Source organism: Seriola dumerili, unplaced genomic scaffold (genome assembly GCF_002260705.1).
Source record: "Seriola dumerili isolate Sdu_G_001 unplaced genomic scaffold, Sdu_1.0 BDQW01000025.1, whole genome shotgun sequence".
In the NCBI taxonomy this organism is placed as follows: Eukaryota; Metazoa; Chordata; class Actinopteri; order Carangiformes; family Carangidae; genus Seriola; species Seriola dumerili.
In genome coordinates this window covers 1,109,944-1,130,988 of record NW_019174280.1, presented here as the reverse complement: position 1 = coordinate 1,130,988, position 21,045 = coordinate 1,109,944, and the positions used below count along the sequence as shown (strand labels likewise).

The 21,045-nt window shown below is 41.8% G+C and overlaps 1 protein-coding gene across 1 annotated transcript in view; it reads left to right on the top strand.

Moving 5' to 3' along the window:
• cfap206 (cilia and flagella associated protein 206) overlaps window positions 1-21,045 on the top strand; it is a 35,346-nt gene that overhangs the window by 8,866 nt on the left and 5,435 nt on the right. The window contains exons 4-5 of the mRNA XM_022737825.1: window positions 15,614-15,802; window positions 16,487-16,654. Coding sequence (XP_022593546.1) covers window positions 15,614-15,802; window positions 16,487-16,654 — 357 coding nt within the window. The remainder of the gene's footprint in view (window positions 1-15,613; window positions 15,803-16,486; window positions 16,655-21,045) is intronic.

The following is a 21,045-nucleotide window of genomic DNA, read 5'->3' as shown; positions in this document are numbered from 1 at the left end:
ATCATCATATTGAAACTTGTTGGTTTTTCAATTGGTAATTGGTAAATGGCACTTAATTCACTTGGTGTTCTAAGTGGGCAATGGATGACAGCTAGCTTTTCCCCTGGGGCTTACGTCTTTATGCTAAACTAGGGCTAATCATGGTCGCTGACTCCAGCGCGGGTGTATGAACACACCTAAGGATTGATCGGGGCCGGCTGACTTGGATCGGCCACTGGATCATGATCAGCCAAATTTTCATAAAAAATCTGGCGATGGGATAGATTGAATTATCGCTTCTATTCACAATCACTTAAAACTGATCAACAACTGTGTTAATACTCTGGGTGTCTGCAGCTGAGAAGTGCTGGTGTATTTATTCCCGACTCCAGCCCGGAAGTGTCAGGTTTCTCATGATAAGTATTCCAAGTTAGGAATATTTGTCAGAGTCCCAGCGTCTTGATTGCACAAGCTCTCCATATTTCCTCCTCGCTCCGGCTGCCTGACAGTGCTTACGCTCTTTTCTCTCCAGTCCAGCAGTAATTGTGAAAGTGGGATCAGTGCGTCGTCAGCTCACCAGTGTAACATTACTGATCAAGAATGATAAACGGGATCGAATCCCGCCACAGCGTGCGGAACGTATTGTTGACCATGGAAGTGGCCGAAAGTTGAACAATCAGAGCACGACTGGCTCTGATTGGTCGCCTCGGGGGGGGGGGGCTAAAGGACCCTGACTCTAACAGACATTTCAGAAGAGGGTGAATAGAGGAAAGTAAAAAGTGTACAAAGAAGAAAAATGTCTTTTCGAAGAACATTAAATGCATGTAAACTATACTTTTAGTAGACACCCAAGGAATGACATGATGAAACATCTGGAAGATGGCCAATAATAGTGTCTCTGTTAAGAGTCGGATGGGGCCTTCTAACATTTTTGAGATTAAGTGGCCAATTGAAGGTGGGTAAAGGTTTGAACCACTGGCTAATAAATGATGAAACCTCATGTGAACGTCGAGCGGCGGGATGTTTTTTATTTATTTCACATTGATTTATGCGTGTTTGTTCAGCGTGTGGTGTTTCGTCACGATGATGGAGGTGGCATCGTTTTCAAGGACCCCTCATTGTATGGCTGGAGACACTACTAGGGGTCTGGTAATAGGGGATGAAGCAGCAGGGAGTCGCAGGATCAAGACCACCAAACATTACTATTCCCGAGAATAATTGAGCAACGAGCAATTCCCAATAACACCAAAGGATCTAGGCTGTTGCTGAGAGATGACCAATGAGAGAGAGTGTTGTAGTGGGGGGGAATATATCAGCTGAGCTCTCTGATCACAGTTGTGTTCATCTTAAGAAGTAATGAACGGTAACACTGGAGGGGAAAACCTGAGCATATGGAGGCACGAGGCTTCAACATCATGAAAGGGTCCATGCCTAGCGTGGGCAATTGCACTCATATAGACGAGAAAGGGATCATTCCGGAACTGGTGAAATGGAAAAGGTGATGGTGTGATGTCACTGTTCAGAGTACACAAATACATGCTTCGTAAGTTATTTTCAATTAAGTCAACTCTGTGCTCAGAGCAGGTAAAAGGTGCACATAACTTTAAATTTTGTGTCGTGGTTTCAGATTATGGCATCACAACGACTAACGCAGACATTCATGCAGCTGTGGTGTGGATGCCAGCAGGAGACTATGCCTGTTGACTGCTGACTGGAGAGGCGGCCATGAGATTATGCAGCCCTGGGACAGTAGATCGGTAGACACCAGATATTTTAACCCAGTGAGTAATCATTGCGCCACATGGTGGCCACGGATCATGGTTGAGTGTTTCATGACGTTCCTTCACCTACGTAGCGCCATGGCAGGCGGTGCTGGCCCTATCTCTCGCTTGTACCAGATGGAGCCGGCAGACTCCACTGGTACTCTATCTTGCTCCCTTCATTGTCGTTTGTTAAGGCATTTATGTTTTGCAACTGTGTGCCTGTGAGTTATGTGTATCACAGACTATGAAGAAAGAACAACTTCCTTAGGTTGGCGTCGTTTGACTCTGGAGATGGAGTACCACAGGTGTGCCGTGTGTGAGGGAGTTCTGTCTATCCTAGAGGGCGCGCAGTGCAATGCGCTCCCTCTGCTTGGTGAGATGTTACAGAGAAGAGAGCAGTCCATACAGCTGTTTCTTTCAGCTGTACAGCTGATGCAGCTGGACTGAACCGGGTGCTGAGGAGGGAGGAGGAACGGAGAGTTGTAAGGTGAATATTCTGCAGAGGAGCAGGACAGCCCAATTGTTTTCAGTGTCCGCTCATTCTCACACTATGACAGAAAAACAATACTCGTCAGTACACCTGTGACTGAACTTCTGTGAGAAAGTTTGGCTAGAACATGTACGTTAGATACTAAAGGGCTGACTGATTAAAGTTTGCTTGGTGGTCAATAAGCGTCAAGGGGTCGAGTGTACGAGTCGACAACACATTTTTTAGTCCATAAGCTTCGAATGAAGACAATATTTTATCACTGGATAAACACTGGAGGAGGCAGATCAACCACCTAGTAGAGGTTGTCTTGTGATTCCTAGTTTCTTGCGGCAAAACTGGGTTGTTGTACTATCAGGCCTGATTTGATTGCTGATTCCACTGTCTCCAAAAGACTTTTTAAGAAACGCGATGCGAGTTGAGTCTCACCATTGGATCCACTTGTCACGATGGTTCCTTTACATCATGTAAACACTACACTGTGTTTGTTGAGACTCAGTCCCACACACATAGCCTATCCTGCTGCGTACAATACAGCAGCTATTTCAAGAAAATATAGACCTGTTCTTTTTTTTAATAAAAATGATCTATTTTTGTTTTTAAAAAAAATGTGTATCTTCAGTTAGAAGAAATACACAAGACTGAAGACAAGAGTAATGAGGGATAGACTGAGTCAGTTGTTGGTTTGGTCTTTTGAAGCCTTACCTTTACCTGACACAAGCAGTGCAGTTTTCGCCCTTCTGTGTTCGAGCAAGTAAGGACAATGCTGTTTGAATATACTGTGACAGCCGCATCCTGTAACGCAGAGCAGGGTCATAACAATAAACTTGTATCCATATTATGCAGATGACAGAAAACTGCATGTGTGGTTTTGTGTGGTGGCGGTCTAGTCTTGTGTTTCTGTGCAAAGACTCAAGAAGTTTCAAATGCTTTGCAGCTCTGCAGGGAAAAGGGGGTGAGCATGCAGTCATCGGAACCAAAAGCAGAGATTGGAGAGTTAGTGGAGTCGGAAGATGAAGGAGAAGTGTGCTGTGTGGCTTCTCAGCTATGAGGCCTGGAGCTGAACTGGGAGGGGTCCTCCTGGCACGAGATGCATTACACCATGCCAGAGGAATTCACGGACAGATGCTACCAAGCTCGGTCTCGCAGCGCTCAGCGGTGAGAGCGTGCAGCGAGACAGTAATCGAATGCGCGAATGCGTCTCTGCTTTCAGATCCCAACTGCAATCCCCTGAGGGTAGATTATTAAGAGGAAGTAGAATCTAAATTTAAAATATATTATTTGTTTTTTTTGTTTTTTTTTAATAGACATGTTTTAATGAGTCAGGTAATGTCTAGCAAAGTGCTCAGTTTACAGGATGACCGATCTCGCACCATATGTTATAGGAGTTGTGATGACAAGACGATAATACGCACGCGTGCACGAGGAGAAGGAGAACAGCTTTCCTTCATGCTTTCATCACAATCGACTGTTATTGTAAACCAGTGTGATTGTGTGTAAAGGCACAGAGAGACAGCAGAAGTCCAACAGAGATGAAAAGATAACACTGACATAATCACGTGTGTCACTGTTGCTTATTGAACCAGTGGTTGATGAAGTTTCTTTATGAGGCCCTTTTTACTTTTTCTTTTTTCAAAATATATTTTTTATGAGCCATTCAATGATACAAGATGTACACAAGATAAAGAATAGGAAAGAATCCTTTGGAACAATCGTCACTACATTTTTCATTATGTATTTCTAATCCTTGTTTCCTTTGTTGATATACACAATAACAAACGTCAGCCGCCACTCTCCCACCATCCGGGAACATGTAGGACATCCCACCCCAGACGAGAAGAGAAATACATATACATAGTTTTATCATTATCCGAAGCTTGTTACACTGTGTAACTAGTGGTTTCATGACAAATGATCATAAATGGAAAGGTGGCTATTGGTACCAATTGGCATGGTCAACACATGGATCCCAGATAGAGAAGAATTTGTCCCTGGACCCTCAGGGATATAGAGACTGAGCAGATATATAATGTGATCTTACTCACGATCTCAGAATCACGTATAGCGAGCAGAGAGACGATGAGTATGATGACGTGATGTCCTGAGCCACGAGAGCCACGACAACGAGCTGAGTCAACACTTTATATATATACGCGCAACCAGTGTAATGAGAAGATCGCATGGTATATGATACATTAGCTCGATCGTCTGTGCGAGAGCGTTTGCATGGAGCGCTGCTCCCGGCAACTCGCTGGGTGATGAGATGGAGGCACGGTGTGGATAGTCCGTAGTAAGGTCGGGCTGATGGCTACTACACGTATATGCACTATGTCGCGTGGATAGGACGTTCGGGCGTATAAGCTGCCAGGAGTGAAGACTCCTGCAGAGCGACTAGAGCAAATCAGTCAAACCTTATATCACTTTTCATACAGGTTACTCAGTTCAAAGAGCTACAGATGACAAAAGAAAAAGACAAGATCAAGTAAGAAAGCGACCAATGAGAATATCAATGAAAAGATTTAACAAGCTACTAATAACATTTAGCAATACAACAGTAAAGAAAATTAATAATAAGAATAGGTAAAATAGAATGAAAAGTACAATTTTACAACATCAATTACAAATAAAATAGTGAATACAAATAGAAGTGACTCTATGTACTTATAGAACCATATTTAATTGTGATGGTAATGCTGAAGTATGAAGGTTTTGAATTGGGTGTAAGCATGTGCGCATCATGTATGCTGTGCCAAGACTATGAGTTTCTTTAAAAACAAGTGAAAGAATTTTTAAAAAAGTCAATACAGAAGTGAGGGGACTTTAAAAAGGTTGATGTGCTTGTCCTTTCTGGTCTATGGTCAGGACTCGGCCGCAGATATTCGATCACAGAAGCTGGTTTATAACGTTTACAGGGTCGGAGTCAGACAGGGTAGAAACATTGGGTAAGTAGTCAACGTCTGTGTCACTGCAGAGAAGATGTACAGCAGAGGGACAGTAGCAGTGCCCACCATATCAGTATAATGGAAAATTAAATAATGTGGTGGTTAATATGATGGCTGCCAGCATAATAGCAATCAATTGTCGAGGAAACGATGTTCAACTTAAAATATTGAATTGTCGACTTATTTTTTCATAAGTCAACGTTGTCGATTATTGCAACTAAATCGCAGGAGCCCTACATCTCCAGTATCTGGACCGCCGGTCCAGCATGCTGCGTAAAGTGAAGGGTGTGATTCTCTCTCAAGTTTCTTCCTCATGTCTTACACGGAGGGACCTGAGAGAGTGAGAGAAGTGAATTTAAGCGAACAAATGAGAAGCTGCTTTCGTCTTGTTGAGTAATGTTTAAATGTCCACCTCAGACCAGAGACAACCCGGAAGACTTGTCCAGCAGAGCTGCACATGTGAGACTGTTTGGACGCAGAGCTGACTTACTGATAGGAAGCTACATCTAATAGCAGACTGCTATTATATGAATATGTCTACCACTCCCCCACCCCACGCAGCGTTTCACACTTGGATCTTAGTTATGATTCTGAAAGCATTAGGGTGAGATTCTGTCATTGATATAACATATATATATTCGTGACTCAGGACGCAGTATGGGGATGCATGAGAGCAATCTTCAAAGTCAATTCCTCAGAGCTCAGACATCGTACCTGCGCCGCTGTCTTCTGGAAACAATTGTTCTGGTCAGGTAATCGAACTGCTTTTTTGTTAGGGGTGTACAGCTCAGAGATGCTGTCCAGTCTATCCCTAGTGTCAAGTGCAACAGGTTGTCGTGGCTTTATCAATATTATGACTCCTGAGGTTTTTTGTCTTGCTGGGAGGTGGGAATACCTGCTGCTGCCCGGACCTGCTGAGCGCTGCAGGCTGAAATTCAAAGGCCTTTTACCACGTTGCTGTAACATGTGGGAGAGTGTCGTCGTCACCAACCCAAAGACAGAGAACCTTGCCATTGTGGAGTGGAGGACGGTGCTGGCCAATCTGCCCAGGCCCCGCGGCCACCGCCCTCATCTCTGCAATGATCAGGCAGGGGAGAATGCAGAGTTGTTGGCCGCAAATAGGTCTTCAGGAAGTGTTTCTGAGCGAGTGACTAGCTGTTAACGGTCTGCAGGTCCTATCCCTCGAACTGGACCCTTAAATTAATTCACCAAGGGCATATTACACATGCCATGCATGGACTGGTTTTGAACCATTATTACTCCTTTTTTAAATATTTTGTCCACCGTATATGAGTTTCTGTGACGTTGTTGTTACCCTTGTCAATCAGTGTGGATCCTTGACTTCGTCAAGATTTCCTGTTGACCTGCTCTGTGCCTTTTGATGGCCGTTAATATTGAGATCCACGATCCAAAGGTTGTAATGGATTGAAATGTTGTTATTGGTCCCCCATTAACCTTTTAACCATTTAGAAATGATTTCTGTCCTGTGCCAAAGTGTCTTATATAAGATATGTGAGTTCGTATTAATGTCTTTGGGTGGACGCCGTGAGAGTGAGATGATAAGATTGATGCTATAGGAGAGAGAAGATGTGTAGTGCTGAATATGTAGCTCACCACGGTCACTGTCATTATGAGAGTATATCAAACACTATCAGTATTTATAATAAGCATTATATATATTCTACACTATATATATGAGAGAGAAGGTATATGAGATAATAGGGTCAGTAGGAGATCTGGAAGTGATCGGTGACTGCACACACACGACGCATAGCACGAGCATTGAATGATTCTTTATGATGGCGCATTGTAAGTAAGACACTGTTAAGAAATTAGTTTCACTTGTAAATTATGAAGCTCTAATAACGTATAGTGCAGGCAGTCTGACGTTGTATAAAGCCTCTAAAGTATATATATAACGGGATGTCTGTGATTTCGAACATTAACAACCTTTTTCTTGTATAACTGACTTCTATGAGTGGTATGCGAATGGAGCTTCTGTTACTTATGTGCATAGTAGACTAAATGGCAATAGATTTGCCGGTACTTAGAGCGATATAGATATACTATTATTAGACAACGGAGTGAGTTCTGCGTTTTATATAGTGTATGTAAGCCTATTATATGGCGAGTTATATTTCTTATACTAGTAGCGTACCATATGATGCTCATACAAATATTGGGTTTCGGACTCTTACAGTAAACACAGAAGATCACTGGTTTGCTGTTGCTGCAGTTCTGTGAACTGACAGGAGAGAAAGTGAGGATGTGGAATATATGAAGTTCTGGTTTGTAGCCAGTCCATGGTCTCGAGTAATGTTGTTTTTCCACATGCCCTTGGTCTCCACCTGATGCACTTTACATTCGTGAAGATTATGTAATGGAGTTGGAGAGATGAAAGCATGGTGTTTTGCTCCTGGTAATGCCATATTCACCTATGTATTTGCATAAGCAGAGATGTAAATGCTACTTGCTGCAGGTGCATGTTTGTCCTGGCTTCAGTTGCAGCTATCTTTAAATATTGGTTTGAGTGCTAGTGTCATGCAAAGTTTGGTTGTGTCTTATCTTCTCACCTGAGAACGTGGTTGTGGTGGGATCTTAACACTTGCACAGTAGTGTTCAGATTCTGGGAAAGGTGTTCAGGGAGCCAAAACCTGCTTGCATTCAATCTCTATATCCATAAAGTTCTGAAAAAACCTTTTGTCAACCTGTGTATTTATACTTTTTCCTTTGCATGAAATTATTTGTTGCATGTAATGTAGTTGGCACATTTTGCATGTACTCCTGATGCTGCATGTGTTTTCTGTTGTATTATTTCTTGTGACCTGCATCTGGTAAAGAATGGGTGTCAGAATGACTTGAAATGTGACTGTGGGATCTCCAGTGTGAGGCTCCGTGAGGGCAGAGCTGCTTCCAGCTTGCCTCTAGAGAGCAGGCCACCTCTCGCTCTGCCTGATATATGTTACTGTAACAGTCTGGCCAATTTATTCAGCTAAACCATGCTATTTCGATGTCATGTTGTTTTCAATAATAGATCATTTTAATTAGATGAGTGTTGGTCTTTGTCATTTATCCACTGGCAGTAGCAAAAGTAAACGTGGATCAGTGAGCCCTGGGCTAAGGTAGTGAAATACCTTAAGGGAATTTTTAATAACATCACATTTTAATTAATGGACTTGGGTAAAACTGAGCAGTAAACATCAAGATGCCTTCTCTTATCTTTGGCTTAAAGAGCTTCTTTTTTTTAACTTGTCAATGTTAGTGGTAGGAATACTGTATGTCAATTCTCAGAGCTACGTCATCATGCTGCTGGACTGAGAACATGGACTGCACAGGCCCCAAGCTGTTGAGGCCCTCCAAACAAATAATTCTAAATATAGTTGCAATAGTAGATAAAGTGAAACAATACAAGGCTTTTCTTACTTAAGTCTGGTCAACAAGGGAGGGTTCTGGGTCGTGAAAACATCATGTGTTGTTTTCGGTCCCTAAAGTTAGGACAAACTGGCTGAGATAGAATGACTCAGACCGTGGGCCCTCAGATTACATACCACATGAAGACTGGTCTGGAAAGTCAGCCGCTTCTCCACCGTTTCTGAGACCGACAGTTGAAACAATGCAACTGAATGACCTCCCTATTAAGTTGCCTCTACAATGGAAACATATTGGAGTGTGAATATGCTGTGTCTTACATGCTCAACCCATTCTTAACTTTGGATGAGCCAGGTGGTTTACATTGTGGATTGTTTTTATTTTTTGCAAGTGTGCAGGTGGTATGAAGTGCGACCGAGAACCAAGATGACGCGTAGGTCTGGAAGCAGGATAAGCTGGGAGGGATGGGGGTGGATCCCTGCGTCACGCCTGGATGTTGTGGGGGATTAAACCTGATAAGACACGAAGGCCTGGTAACTGTTCTCGCACAGTGATGAGCAGCACTGGCGCTCCACAGGGGGCTGTTGGGCTCATTGCCTGGTGTCACGCCTGTATAGCGGGTGAGCTTTAAATATCAATCTGAGTCCTGCCACAAGAATTCATATGAGGTAAATGCCACCATGGATAGCCAGTGTTGTCAGCCTGAACCGAGGTCGGTCAGGAAGAGTTCGGAGGAGACGATAGTAAGGCCTTTTCTAGTGACACACGGTTGCCGAGGATATGTGTGTGCATCGTCTCGTTTTTATTAAATACGGTACCGAAGACCAGTAGATGATAGAGTGTGAGAAAGTTGAGGGGTGAGAGCAGCGAGCGGGTTGTTCCTGGCGAGTTACTAGAGCGCAGTGGCCGACGTGGCGCATCGCCTAGAACGCGACGGGAGTATGGGCTGAGTGGTATTGAGGGCGTAGGACAGATTAGACGGGAGGTGTCGGCAACACGGTATATAACATAGATATGAGGTGAGCCCTTGTATGGGGTATACAGAGCATGAGAATAATAAGGGAGCACTCAAAGGAGGGCAGAATGAGGTTCACTCAGGAGGTATGAAGGTCTTGCTGACCTCTAGGGCAGTGAAAAGCTCGCTTACATGTTTATGTATTTAGCCAAGTGTGGGCCAGTGTATCTTAATGCTGGATTGTGTCTGCTAGTGCAAAGCAGCATGTCAACATGATACACAAGGAGTACTTGATTAAGCTGGTCAAAAAGGCCTGGGTCTGTGCTTGGTCAGAGTCTGGACTCACTCAGGACTGTTGTGGAGAGACGCATGCGAATGTTAAGATGGAGGCCTATTCTTGGAACAATACGAACTCATGCCTTCTGCACACAGCATTCTGGCAGGACAAGAAGCAGCTACAGTGGCAGCAATGCGTCTCATCTCCACGTGCGGCTGCCAGAACAGAGAGGTTCAGGATATTCCTTGTTCCCACTTCGCCATCGATGCCTGAGACCATATCAACACCTCAGCCAAAGATGTGGACTACACACCGGAAAGATTTTAGTCCAATTAGTTGAGCCCACGTGTGGAGCATTGGAGACTGGCAGAGAGGCAGACAGCCTCTACAGCTAGAAAGCTGAGGTGGCTTAAATTATTGATTCTTATATAGAATATCAGCTGTATATGAGGAAGCATTATTGGCGACACGAAGAGACCCACCACACTGCGAGAGAAATAAGAGATAGTATATGCATAGGAAATGCATTGAGAGCGAGAGAGAGAGAGAGAGAGATTTCACCTTTTCTACAATATGTGGAAGCGAATGAAGAAATTCGGACCGCTATATTGAGTTGTGAAGAAGGCATCATGTGACGAAGGACTCGATAAACAATAGTGATATATATATATATATAAGGGCATAAACTTCTACACTGCGCTCTTCCAAAAACACAACAACTTTTTAACATAAGAATGACTTCAGCCGTGTGATTTAACAAGAGAGAGAGCGTCAAAGGGAATCGGAAGGTGGAAAATCACTATTTTCTTTCCAAGGTCTAAGAAGTGAACAGCGTGCAAGTTCTGGTTAGAGTGCGTCGAGAGCATAGAAATTGATAGACGCCATGTGCACCATCTGTGTATAGTGCGTGGGTTTACACAATCGAGCAACGGGGCTAAAGGGAGGATATGATGCGTACGTACTGCGGTCACTAAATAGGAGAGAGTTAATACATCACGAGCGGAGATATATATATCAGTAGTTAGGTAATGGGGATTCATAAGAATGTAACTTTGGACAGGCAGTAAGTAGGGATACCGAAAAGCTTATATAAGCTCACTGGCACTCGCAGAGAGCACGACTTTGGCTCCACTCTTCATGGTGTACAGAACCTAAAGTGGGTAATCGTCCTTTTTTTTTCAGGACAGAATCTACCGGGTCATCTATTGTAGGCACATGGTGGAGTCTTATCTTGATCACGCTCAAGAGAGTATTAAGCCAGCGCGGCAGTAATACACACACACACTCTTACCAAGCAATAGGACTAGACTGGGTAAGTATACACCTAGCATTGATGTCAATACATGACACGTGTGCCACAGCGGTGTTTTAGTGGATGGGAAAAAGACGAGACATGTGTAGAGAGCCGAGGCGTGACGGTTTTTCTCATATTGCCACTCTTGTCCATAAGCACGGCAAGGAGGAGAGAAGTTCTGGAGTTGCATTTCAGAGTATACTAGATATAATGAATGGGCAACGGAGCAATGCGTCGTGGACGTGTTGCAGTGGTGTGCGTGCCTAGCAACCAGATATAACCAACCCTCCAAGCTCCCGCTTAGCTTGTACATTAGTCCGCATGTTAAAATTAACATTTATTCTAGGTCTTAAATATGTAAGGGTCCATTTACTGGCTTCTTTGTTTGCCTATTTTCTTTTTGTTTTGTTAAATGAGTGAATGAATTTGTGACGGTCCTCTGCAGCTGAGACGAGAGGAAGGAGAAGCTTACTGAGCCCTCTCTCGCTGTCACTTCTAGTGCGCGTTGCTCTCCTCCCCAGTAATCTAAATTGAGCACCGGAATAAAACATAATAATGTAGAGAGAAAGGCGAGTATTCATGACGAACGTAGTAATGATTAACCCGTCAAAGGTCTCTGTTCCTTTTTTGGACATTTTCTTCACTTTCTTTGTTGATTTAGCGTTGATCCATTTTTGGCTGGTGTTACAGCTGAAGGTATGGATTTCTGCAAGAAAGTGTCTTTTTTTGACATATTTTTAAAATCTAATGTCAGTTACTGTTAACAGTCTATTATACACTGGTATAAAACATTTTGTACCCTCTGGGGTATAGCTGCTCAGGTACATCTACAAAAAATAGAGGTAGACGACACAAAGAATTAACATAAATAAGGTGTATTCATCATTTACAACGTATATTTTTTTTGGCTTATATGCTTTGTATGCGGCTATACGACTGTTATAACTCCTTCAGTTGCTGTCTTCATACCCACCAAATGTTTATTAGTTTTCACACCGGATTTTAAACGCTTTAAATCCAGTTTGAAGACATGTTTGCTCCTGTTTTATTAAAAAAACAAACAAAGAATATGATGGAATTATTCCCAACATAATACGATAGGGTGGAGTTAACACTAACTATTAAAACATGAACGTAGGAATATCGGAGACTATTGGAATGAGAGGCGCGGATTAGGTCATTGCCATAAAGGTAATTACAGGCTGTCAGATATCAGTTAGCCCATTTCTCGCAAACAGAATCATGATCATACGGAGAGAGCTTTGAGATCACTGGGAATAATCGTATACTATCCGTTGACAGGTTTAGCCATATATAAATCCGGGTCATAAGGATTGGTACGGAATATTTAGTATCTATTATTATGAGGCGGAAAAGACAGTGAGCTACAAGGAATATGACTAATATTAGAGGTAAAAAAAGATACATCAATCACAACGAAAATCTTCAAAAATCATTATTGACGTATCTGATCTATCAGTATCTTCATTAGCAAATGAAACAAGACACACATAGAAAGAAGGAGACATAATGTCAACATATACAGTAAATAAGGTTTTGATACAAGAATAATAAACTTATATATTTCAAAAGGACAAAACAAACTATATATATGGGGTACCGTGAGAAGAAACAAGTTGTTGAAGGAAAATATTTAAGGCTTTTCAAGTTTCTACCTTCTATTCAAAGACTCTACCTTGCTAGGGACACTGTGACGTTCCCTGTTACAATGGGCGACCAAAGCTATCAACAAGCTGCGCGTGGCTGTTGGCAAGTGTATGCATTGAACTATAATTAAGAGAGAGTTACGTACTTTCTGTCGGTTAGAAAGTTCTCGTGCTCACGCAGAGGGTGGAATAAGCATTATCCGTGAAATAGTGCAGCAGTGCGCTGAGAGGGACATGTTTGTGTCGACCACTCTGGCGGCTTTCATGGTCAGTAACCCGAATTAAATTGAAACTAGCTAGCTAACTAACGGTAGATGTTAATGCTCCATCATTTATTCATACGCTGTAACAAGGGTAGACAGAAAGTAGTTTCTAAACTCCTCTGAATACATTTAATGACAAAAACAGTCGTGTGTTAAATGATACAACAGTGAGTCATATTTGGATCTTCTGGGACTAAAATATGTACTTTGTCTTTGAACCCAGACTGGCAGCCCTGGGTGACTGAGCTCCATTTTTTCCTTTTCAATATCTTCAGGTGAAATCTGTTGTGCTCGACCCAAGACATGATTAATGTTGACCGGACACTGACCAAACAAGATGTCCCAAATTGGAGGAGGTTAGTTACTGTTAACTATAGTTTTTTTTTCTTAGCTCTGTGGAAACCAACTTTTCATGTTCGTCAGTATGTTGAAATGCATTTTGATGTTGTTTAGATTTAGCTAATATTCTAGAAATCTAAAATAATAATAAAAAAGACAAATTTTACATAATTATGTTTGTAGCTATTATGTACATTTATTTTGTAATCAGTTAGGCCATAGTCAGGGTTTTAGAAAATAAGCCCCACCTTAATATTTTGACCAGAGGCCACACATCAAACGTATTTTACTATAACTATTAAATTGTTTTTAAATTAAAAGATTTTGTGTTCTGCTTTCCCTGTTAAATGCTAAATAATATGTCTGTAAATTAATTTTGCAACAGATGATAAAAAGCATTTAGATGTAGTGAGCTGTCCCCACACTGTAAAACTCTGCTGAGAAATGCTGAATTTATTTCTTTTTTACTGTTAGTCTATAATTAGCCAACTTTAAACAGATTTAGTCTATAACAGAAACATTTATAAAGTTTTTATGATAAATACAGACGATATTAGCTCAGTGTGGTCAGTCCATCTGCTTTATGTCTCACAGCTGTGTCTGGATAGACTCATGGAGGATTGCAGCCCATCCCTTGACACCATCAAAATGCAGGTGTATTTTGATCTAATTACTCCTCTCGACGTAAGTAAGAACACACTACATTCATACTAATGTCTTTCTGCTGCTGCACTGACGTTTCTGCCTGGTACGCAAACTGAGTGAATTTGTTGTCACACTGATTAAAGCAATTTTTGGCTGGACCGCAACATAGGGGCCAGGCTATCCAATCCAATTCCAAATCCACTTTATTTATAAAGCAATACAATCTTAAATAAACACAAATGTCCCAAAAGTGCTGTACATGTTAAAATAGATCATAGTGAAGAGACAGAATCATTAAAAATACAATAAAACTAGTACAAAATGTTTTATATAATCGCAAATGTCCCTGACTGACTGACTGACTGACTGACTGACTGACTGACTGACTGACTGATGGTACTTCTACCACTTCTTAGTGGAGTGCAGATCTCAGTCCGCTCTGGAGTTGAAATAAATTGGGAATTCCAGACGGAGGCTGTGCTCTGTGTGAAGACTAAATAAGATTTATTGTCTAAGTGGCCTGTGGCGCTTTGCTGCCTGTCATCCTCTCTCTCTCTCTCTCTCTCTTTCTCTCTCTCTCACTCCAATTTTTCTGTCTCTTTCTCACTATGACTGTAATAAAGGCAAAAGCCTGGAAAAATAACTTTAAAAAAAGAAAGATAGTCTGTCTCTTTTAACTTTCTCTCTGAGTGTTTAAAAGTCAATCCAGCTGCAGTCACAGCTCAGTAGGTTTCACTAGGTTTTACCTCGTCTTGTTATATGATGAATGTATAATTTTTGCCATACTGAGGGTCTGACTCATGTGTGGGTCCAACTATCACTAACAATTCTCTTCATTATATATTAATCTGTCTTTTTTTAAATACTGGTTGTTTGAAAGTAATGTAGTGTCCATCATTGAGCCCAGGGTGTGATGGCTTGTTTTGTCCAGCTGATGAAGACGTTCAGTGATATAACACAAAAAGGCAGGAAATCCTCACATTTGCAAAGAAGAGAATGAGGCATTTTACTTTATGATCAACTTTAGTAATAATTCAAATGTTTTTGATTGACTGCTTTTGTCTGCTCTTAAAGTACATTCTTTACATTCTTCAGGGTATATCATTATGCTTTTTGTCCATTTTTGACCAAACAGCAGCTGCCAAAAACTACATGGAAATGCAGTCACTGCCATTTTTAACCTGTAACATGAAACCCTTCAGCTAAAATGTAATTTAAGTATAAATGATAGAATCACTAATCTGTTTCAATATAATAACCCAAATCAATAAGATGTAGACAGACTTCAGAATGTACAAAACAAACTGAACCACGTTACACATGTTTTAGTATTTTTACCCTGACTGGCTGCTCATTTAGATTAGATTAAATTAGATTAGATTAGATTAGATTAGATTAGATTAGTTTAGTTTAGTGAGTCTACATTGTCCCTGAGGGGCATTGTGGTTTGGAACAGTAGTCAACAAAACACATCATTAATAAAATAGCTCAATAGATAGAGACATAAATCCATAAAACACACAGTTTTGATTTGAGATTGTTATTGTTCACTTTTTAGGTACTGCATATTCACACATATTTACCCGAACAAGTCATCATCATGACTGAGCAAGGACTTTGCGTGTCTGTGCAGGAGAGTTTCTTGAGGAAATCCCCCGTTTGGTGGAGTCAAGGCTCAGCACAGTGAGCAGAGACATCACCGACAGCAGGGTCAAGACACGGGAGGAGTTAGATGCTCTGTACCGTAAAATCATCACTTACATCCTGCTGCGCTCTGGCATGGGCTCACCTGCAGATGTCAACGCTGTGCAAGAAGCCACAGGTTTCACACCAACATGTTCTCTCACAATAGTCTGTAAAATTACAGTGGCAGCATTGTGTAGTAATGTAGGATACATGGCAGTGACACCCATTTTAACAACTCACAAGTGAACATCACTTGTCACCAGTTCCTCAGACAGCATAAGCCATGTCTGTTGAGTTGTACCATTCTCTCCTGAAGTACAGCACAACTTCATCAACAAATGTTGAGTCATTTCACTAAAGTTTACTTTGCTTACATCTAACATGTACAACTAATGTTGTGACATGCTCTATACGAGTAAGGTAGACTACAGGGGCCAAAAGTTTGTGGACAGAGCTGGACATACCCACAAAGTGGGGATACATTATTAGACCTATCCACATGACTTTGTTTGTGTCAACAGTGTGTGTGTGTCTTGTTTCAACATAATCATACTCTCGTGCACAAAGCCAACGCTTTCCCATAAAAACTGTGAGAATGAGAAGTTCTGGTCTGTATAAAGCCCTGACCTCGACCCCATCCAACACCTTTGTGATGAACGGAGACATGGACTGAGAGCCAGAATTTATCACCCAATATCAGTGCTGGACATCACTAATACTAGATTAGCAATCCCTGCACATGCATGACACATTATTATAAAGATGTTTATAATGATTTCAAGTGAACTGTATCCTCACTCTTGATTTGTCTCTGTCCTAGCTGCCCTGCAGAGTGTCTTCCCTCAGACTGAACAGGGAGCCTTTGTGGTGCTCTTAAAGAGGGACAAGGAGCAGCAGCTCAATGAGCTCACCATGATTGTCACAGGGATCCAACTCTTCAACAAAGCCAGCAAGAAGAGAGAAGAGGAGACTGACCTCCATGAACTAAGTACAGTGCACAAGCCTTGCATTGCTGTTCTGAAAAGTGCTATATGCATGGTAGTATAACTATTAGATGTGGTAAGACAAGACAAGGCAAGGCACGTTTATTTGTATAGCACATTTCAAAAACAAGGCGAATCAAAGTGGTTTACATAGAGCATAAAAGGCATCAAGACAGAATATAAAAGCAACACAAGTAAAAAGACATTTAAATACAATTAAAAAGTGTTGAATTTGTAAATAAAAGAAGCTAAAAGGAATAAGACATAAAACAGGAGAATAAAAGTTACAGTGCAGTGTAAAATATTAACTCTCAAATTTGGTTTAATAAAAGGCAGTGGCAAACAGAAACGTCTTCAGCTGTGATTTAAAAGACCTGAGAGTTGCAGCAGACCTGTAGTTTACTGGGAGTTTGTTTCAGATATGTGGAACATAAAAACTGAATGCTGCTTCTCCATGTTTAATTTTTGCTCTGGGGACAGAAAGCAAACCTGTCCCAGATTACCTGAGAGGTCTAGATGGTTCATAACATAGCAGCAGATCAGAATTGTATTTTGGCCCTAAACCATTCAGTGCTTTATAAACCAATTTTAAAATCAATTCTTTGACAGGAAGCTAGTGTAAAGATCTGAGAACTGGAGTTAGATGATTCACTTTCTTGGTCTTAGTGAGGACTCGAGCAGTGGTGTTCTGAATCAGCTGCAGCTGTCTGATCGATTTTTTTAGGGAGACCTGTGAAGACATCGTTGTAGTAGTCAAGTCTACTGAAGATAAATGCATGGACCAGTTTTTCCAAATCCTGCTGAGACATAAGTCCTTTAATTCTTGATATATTCTTAAGGTGATAGTAGACTGACTATGTAACTGTCTTGTTGTGGCTGATGAAATTCAGGTCTGAGTCCATGACTACACCAAGATTTCTGGCTTGGTTTGTAGTTTTTAACATTATCGATTGAAGCTGACTGCTGACTTTTAATTGTTCTTCCTTGGCTCCAAAAACAATTACTTCAGTTTTGTGTTTGTTTAATTGAAGAAAATTCTGGCACATCCAATCGTTGATTTGTTCAATGCACTTACTCAGTGATTGTATTGGACCATAGTCCCCTGGTGATATGGTTATGTAAATTTGTGTGTCATCTGCATAACTGTGGTAACATATTTTGTTGTTTTCCATAATATGAACTAGAGGGAACCTGTAGATGTTGAAGAGAAGAGGCCCCAGAATGGAGCCCTGGGGAACTCTGCATGTCATTTTTGTCGGCTCAGATGTGTAATTACCTATAGATACAAAGTAATCCCTGTCCTTTAAGTAGGATTCAAAACAGTTCAGGACCATGCCAGAAAGTCCCACCCAGTTGTCCAGTCTGTCTAGTAATATGTTGTGGTCAACCATGTCAAATGCGGCACTGAAATCCAGTAATACTAATACTGTGATTCTGCCACTGTCAGTGTTTAAGTGTATGTCATTGAAGACCTTAACAAGAGCAGTCTCAGTGCTGTGGTGTGGTCGAAATCCTAACTGGAAAACATCAAAACGGTTGTTTAGTGCCACAAAGTTGTTCAGCTGTTGAAAAACAGCTTTTTCAATGATTTTCTTAAAATTGGAGGTTTGATATGGGCCTGTAGTTGTTCATTAGTGAAGTGTCTAGATTTTTCTTTTTTAAGAATGGCTTGATGACGGCAGTTTTCAGGGCCTGTGGGAAGACACCTGAGAGAAGAGATGTGTTGACAATCTGTAGAAGATCTGAGGGCATGCAGTTTGAAACAATTTTGAAAATCCCCTTATGGATAGAAGTTCAGGGGCTACTGATACAGGAGGGTTTGTTAGCCTGTCAACAGTAGCAAATAAGGCACGTGCATTATTGTTGTTTTTGGCATAGAATAAGGACCGCCTTGCATTTCTCCGTTCCAAATTATTAATGTGAAGTCTCTCTTTATAGATGTCATAATGAACCTGGACATTTGTTTTTCGCCGCCTGCATTCAGCTTTTCAACACAATTTTTTCCATTCTGACCAGTGTGGCATTTGTCCATGGAGATCTTCTCTTACCAGGGACAACCTTCATCTTAGTGGGTGCAATGGCATCAGTAACATTTGTAATTTTAGATCTGAAATTATCTACAAGCTCATTGACTGAGACCCAAGAGAGGGCAGGTGTGGAAGAGAAAGCCTGAATAAATATTTCACTGGTGCTTTCAGTGATATACGGTTTTGCGATTACTTCTGTTTGAACATTTGTGCGCATGGAGATAGCACTCTCAAAGAAAACACAGGAATGATCAGAGAGAGCAACATCAGTCACCACAACCTTAGAAATGTTCAGACCCTTGGAGGTGATTAAGTCCAGAGTGTGCCTGTCACATGCTGAGTCAGTCCATAGTTATCAAGAACATGACACAGTTCTTTAGTCCCTCTGTCCTGGGGGTTGTCAACATGGATGTTAAAATCACCAACAATAACTACACAGTCAGAGTCGATACAGATTATAGACAGCAGTTCAGCAACGTCATCAAAAAAGGTAGCACAGTATTTAGGTGGCCTGTAGATATTTAGAAATATAGTTTGAGAGGAGGAATTCAACTGAAGAGCCACATAATCAAAAGAATCAAAGTTTGCATTGGAGGGAATCATTAAACAAAATGGCAACCCCACCTCCTTTCTTATGCACCTAGCTTCACTCATAAAACTGAAGTTGGGAGGGGTTGACTCGATAAGAACAGCTGCACTGTTATCTTGGTCTAACCAAGTTTCAGTTAAAAACATCAAGGTTGTACTTGATGATAAAATCATTGATTAAAAATGTTTTTCCTGACAAAGACCTGACATTTAATAAAGCTAAATTTAATGTGTTTTTGGGACAAGCTGTGGCAGACGAGGAATGGATTACTAAATTTGATAAATTTGCAGAACTGGTTGAGTGCTTCCTATTTCTTAGCAGATTCACCATTCTTTTCCTGTTACCTATCAAGACAGGAATTGAGCAAGCTACCAGCACACTGGGCCCTGGCTTTTCCTGGGAAGAGACATGAGTGCCATTAGCCTTACAGCCTGGACCCAGCACATATCAGTTAGAGCTTGCTGTATTTTGTATACAAATAACTGGACATTCAGTGCTTTTATCAGGCTAGGGAGAGAGAGGATGATTCTGAAGCCGTCGTGGATGGGGGGGACTTAAAGCCATTGGTGGAGGTGGACACCGAGGGGGGTTTAGGTGAGAATGGGAGTAGGGCGGGGTGTAAGTTTGGTCCCTGCAGTGACCAGCTCTTTCATCTGGTCAGTGAACTCCAAGAGGGGAGAGGAGGGGAAAGGGTGATTGGAGAGGAGAGTGACCTGGATGGGGTGAAGGGGGGGTGAAGGGGGGGTGAAGGGGGTGAATCCTCAAAGGTGGAAGTTGGTGAGGGGGGTGGAGACTCCTCCTCTCCATGCTGATGACTGTCATGTTTAAAGCTCTCTTCAGGCAGGGGCTGAGTTGGCTCTTTCAAGGTTTCTGCCGTGTTTTGTTATGTCTTCTTCTTGTTTTGACTCCTCTCTTATCTTTGGCAGAGGGAACAGATGGGTGACACGAAGTAAAATAAGTTGAACAATTTTACTCCTGACTTGTTAAGAAAATGTGCATCTGCCTTAAAAAGATGTCTGCGGTCCCAGAAAAAGTGTAGTGAATAGACAGTACATGCAGCTGAGAGCCATGTGTTCACTGCCAACAACCTGCTGAATCTTTCAACTCCTTTTCTGACTGGTGGTAGAGGGCCACTGATAAACACCTCAGCATTCAGAGAGCTGACTGTGTTCAACAGATCAATAAAGTCTCCTTTCAGCACTTTCAGACTGTTGTTTCACAACATCATTGGTGCCTCTGTGCAGTATGACGTTTTTCACATTTGGATGTGCAGCCATGATATGCAGGATTCTTTCAGATATGTCAGAGACCATGTCCTTGGGAAAGCCGAGTATTTTGGTGTTTTTACTGCACATGCTTCTTAAATCTTTTATAGCACAGTCACCCAAAATCAGATATTGAGGCCCAGGCGTTAGCTTTCCCTGTAGCCTTTTACTTTCTGATTTACTCTCAGTCCGTTCCCTGCTATATGAAGATGAGAGGTTATCCAGGTCATCAGACGGAGATCCAGGGTCCTGCTGCAGTGGAGCAAATCTGTTCTCCAGTTGCACTCTCGGTTGTTGGTGAGGTTTGTTGTTAGTTCTCCCTTTCGCAGCTGTCCACAGCTGTGTCCTACTAAGAACAGGGGTTGAGGAGGCCCACTGCCTGGATGGTAATGCAGGCCAGCCAGGTGCATTACAAATCTCAGGGCGCTGGGCTCTGCCTGTTACTCGTCCACCCATTTTCCCTGGAAATGATCTACTCTTACGCTTTGCTCCAAGAGAGTTCCAGGGTGGATTAC